This window comes from Echinococcus granulosus, assembly GCF_000524195.1.
Source record: "Echinococcus granulosus chromosome Unknown EG_S00169, whole genome shotgun sequence".
NCBI classification, from domain to species: domain Eukaryota; kingdom Metazoa; phylum Platyhelminthes; class Cestoda; order Cyclophyllidea; family Taeniidae; genus Echinococcus; species Echinococcus granulosus.
Window position 1 is genome coordinate 94231 of NW_020170549.1, and position 2481 is coordinate 96711.

General features: G+C 40.4%; 1 protein-coding gene across 1 annotated transcript in view; it reads right to left on the bottom strand. All coding sequences in view use genetic code 11, as the record gives it.

Annotated features, from left to right (window-relative positions):
- EGR_09820 (hypothetical protein) overlaps window positions 1–2481 on the bottom strand; it is a gene marked incomplete at both ends in the record, with an annotated part of 13696 nt that overhangs the window by 1359 nt on the left and 9856 nt on the right. The window contains 2 exons of the mRNA XM_024499069.1: window positions 1675–1921; window positions 2098–2194. Of these exons, the coding sequence (XP_024346521.1) occupies window positions 1675–1921; window positions 2098–2194 (344 nt within the window). The remainder of the gene's footprint in view (window positions 1–1674; window positions 1922–2097; window positions 2195–2481) is intronic.

Genomic DNA, 2481 nt, shown 5'->3' on the forward strand with positions numbered 1-2481 from the left:
AGTCAAGATGTTTGCCTGAATTTACTGAGACGCATAACGCATAGTCCACAGGCTTTGAATATTTCCCTAAAATGATTCGGTGGGATGAGAAGTGGATTTCTTGACCAATTTGGCTTAGATTGATGTATTTTGTGAGTGGGCAGGCACGTTCACTTTCCTCTTCCTCACACCCATTCACCGAGCCAGAATAAAGCAACATTCGAACATTTTTTTAAACAGTTTGAGAGATCTCGTCCGCTGCGTTACCTCATCTGAGAGGAAGATCCACTTAATCTCCTTGGATGTCTTAGTTTTCCAAATTGGCTGAACCTTCAGTGCCATTTTGCTTTATTTTATTACTTCTGAGATTTTGAGATAAGCAAAAGTGTAGATGAATTCGAAATTGTTCTAGTCCTAGTAACCTCAATAACCGCAGCACTCAGTTGTTGCAGAAAAAAGGACAATACCATTATACGTACCTGCAAATGCTAGAGCAACTGTAAGAATGGCTGCATGCTTGCTCCACGGAGGGGATGCACGCTCTACGCAGACCACTGCTAACGCCTAATTTGACATTCGCCCAGGGGAAGTGTCATTCCGCCACCGTGCAATTTCTAGTTCGAGGCCTTTAAATCAAAAATTTAAATGGACTCAATTATGATTTGCGCACACGCAGTATATTTTCCGCATCATTGCTCAATTTCACTTCTTTACATGAAAGAAGCATAAAAGCGTGGGTTATTATTGCTTACAGAAGTATGGTAAATGGCTTGACTACCTAATCAGTTAGCTTGCAGGGTCTGAAGACGATAAGCATGTTTTCGCAAGTGGAGTGGTAAAGCGGAACATAACTAACCCAATAGTAAATGGCACTTTTCAGTTAAGCGTTTCCGGCCCCATATGCTACGCATTTGCATGCACCATGCCAACGGTGTTGTTTGTGATTCCGCTGGTCCACTAGCGCATGATCGCGCCTGATGCTCGAACATTCAGGCACGTCATTTGTGGTCGCCTTAGTTCCACCGCGCTTTTTATACTCTGCACCTTCGACCTCCCCAATAGTCTCTACATTGTCTCTACGACCATCGAAAGTATGCTTCTGTCACACCTACCCTAGCACTTACGATTGAAGAGACAAGGCTAGATGTCAGCGAGATTGTTTAAATGCTCCCTTATAAAATGACTCGTCTGAACGTACCACCAAAAGGGGCTCAAGTTGCCCTTATTCGATAGAACTAAATCGTTGAATAAAAATAAGAACCCTAAAGCGCAAGCATTAAATAAGGCACATACGCACGCCAAACTTCTAGATAGCCAAACACATTGCAGATCTTATTGATGCGACTCCACATGGAGACTTGCTGAAGCAGCTTAACTCCTCATTAACAGTTGTAAGATTGGAATACAGCCCTTATTCTCTTCTCCATCAAACACATCAGCATTTAGCTCAATACAAAACAATGAGCAAGCGGGTAGAGAATACACTGAATGTGACCGCACACACATAGGTGCAGATGCAGGATTAGCAAAATAAAACTATCACTTCAGCTCGTAACCAGGACATTTTACAGCCGGTCTATTGAAAGCATAACGAATAGGCAAATTCTAAACAGTACGTTCATTCTCACCGCTCATGCTGGAGGCAATCAAGCTGGTCGAGGGCTCACTTAGGAAGGATGTTTAATTTGTTTTTACATTCTTCTCAATACATATGCCTTCCATTTGAAGCTGGCAACCGACTTTTCTCCAGAATTTCCACAGAAATAACCTGTGACTTGATGTGGATAGTCGCCATAACCATTGCTAAAATTTGCGTGAGCTGCGCAAATTTGTGACAAGTATTTCCTGTCTGCTATGATTGCAGTGTGTTTTTTATGTTCTCGTCCATAGCGTTCTTCATCAGTGTCTACTTTCTCAGCATAGGTTGAGTCTGTTAAAACAGCTAAGCATTCATCGTAAACAAAGACACTTTATTGTGCGCACAATTTACAATTTATTCTATTATTTGGAACCGAAGTACTAACTTCGCGCATTTTGAGTATCGCTGTGCATCACTTGAGGCCAGCACTGTGATTTTATCTATAAAAGACAAATCCGCAGCTTCTCAAATGTCGCAACATTTTAAAAAATTAATTGCATTTGTAAATTCATATTGTGAAATACTGCATTTTTTGCAAAAATAATTAGGAATCGGCTTTAGAAGATGGATTAACAGCTAAATTCTGTTAATAGTGCAAATAAACTTTAATACTGTAATAAGTAATTAAAATTATGCATTATTTCAACTTATTTACACAGAAAATCAAATAAGAATCACATCACACCTCTATTTTATCACTGACATACATATTATTTAAATCATGCTATTCTAATATGTAGCGTCCCGCGACTCCCTGAAGACGAAAGAAGACGAAATACTCGGGAAGAATACATATTTTTAGCGCAGAGAAGGTGTCTGGGCTATTGGCATGGCCCAAAAGGCCAGCCCACCCAACGAAGTAT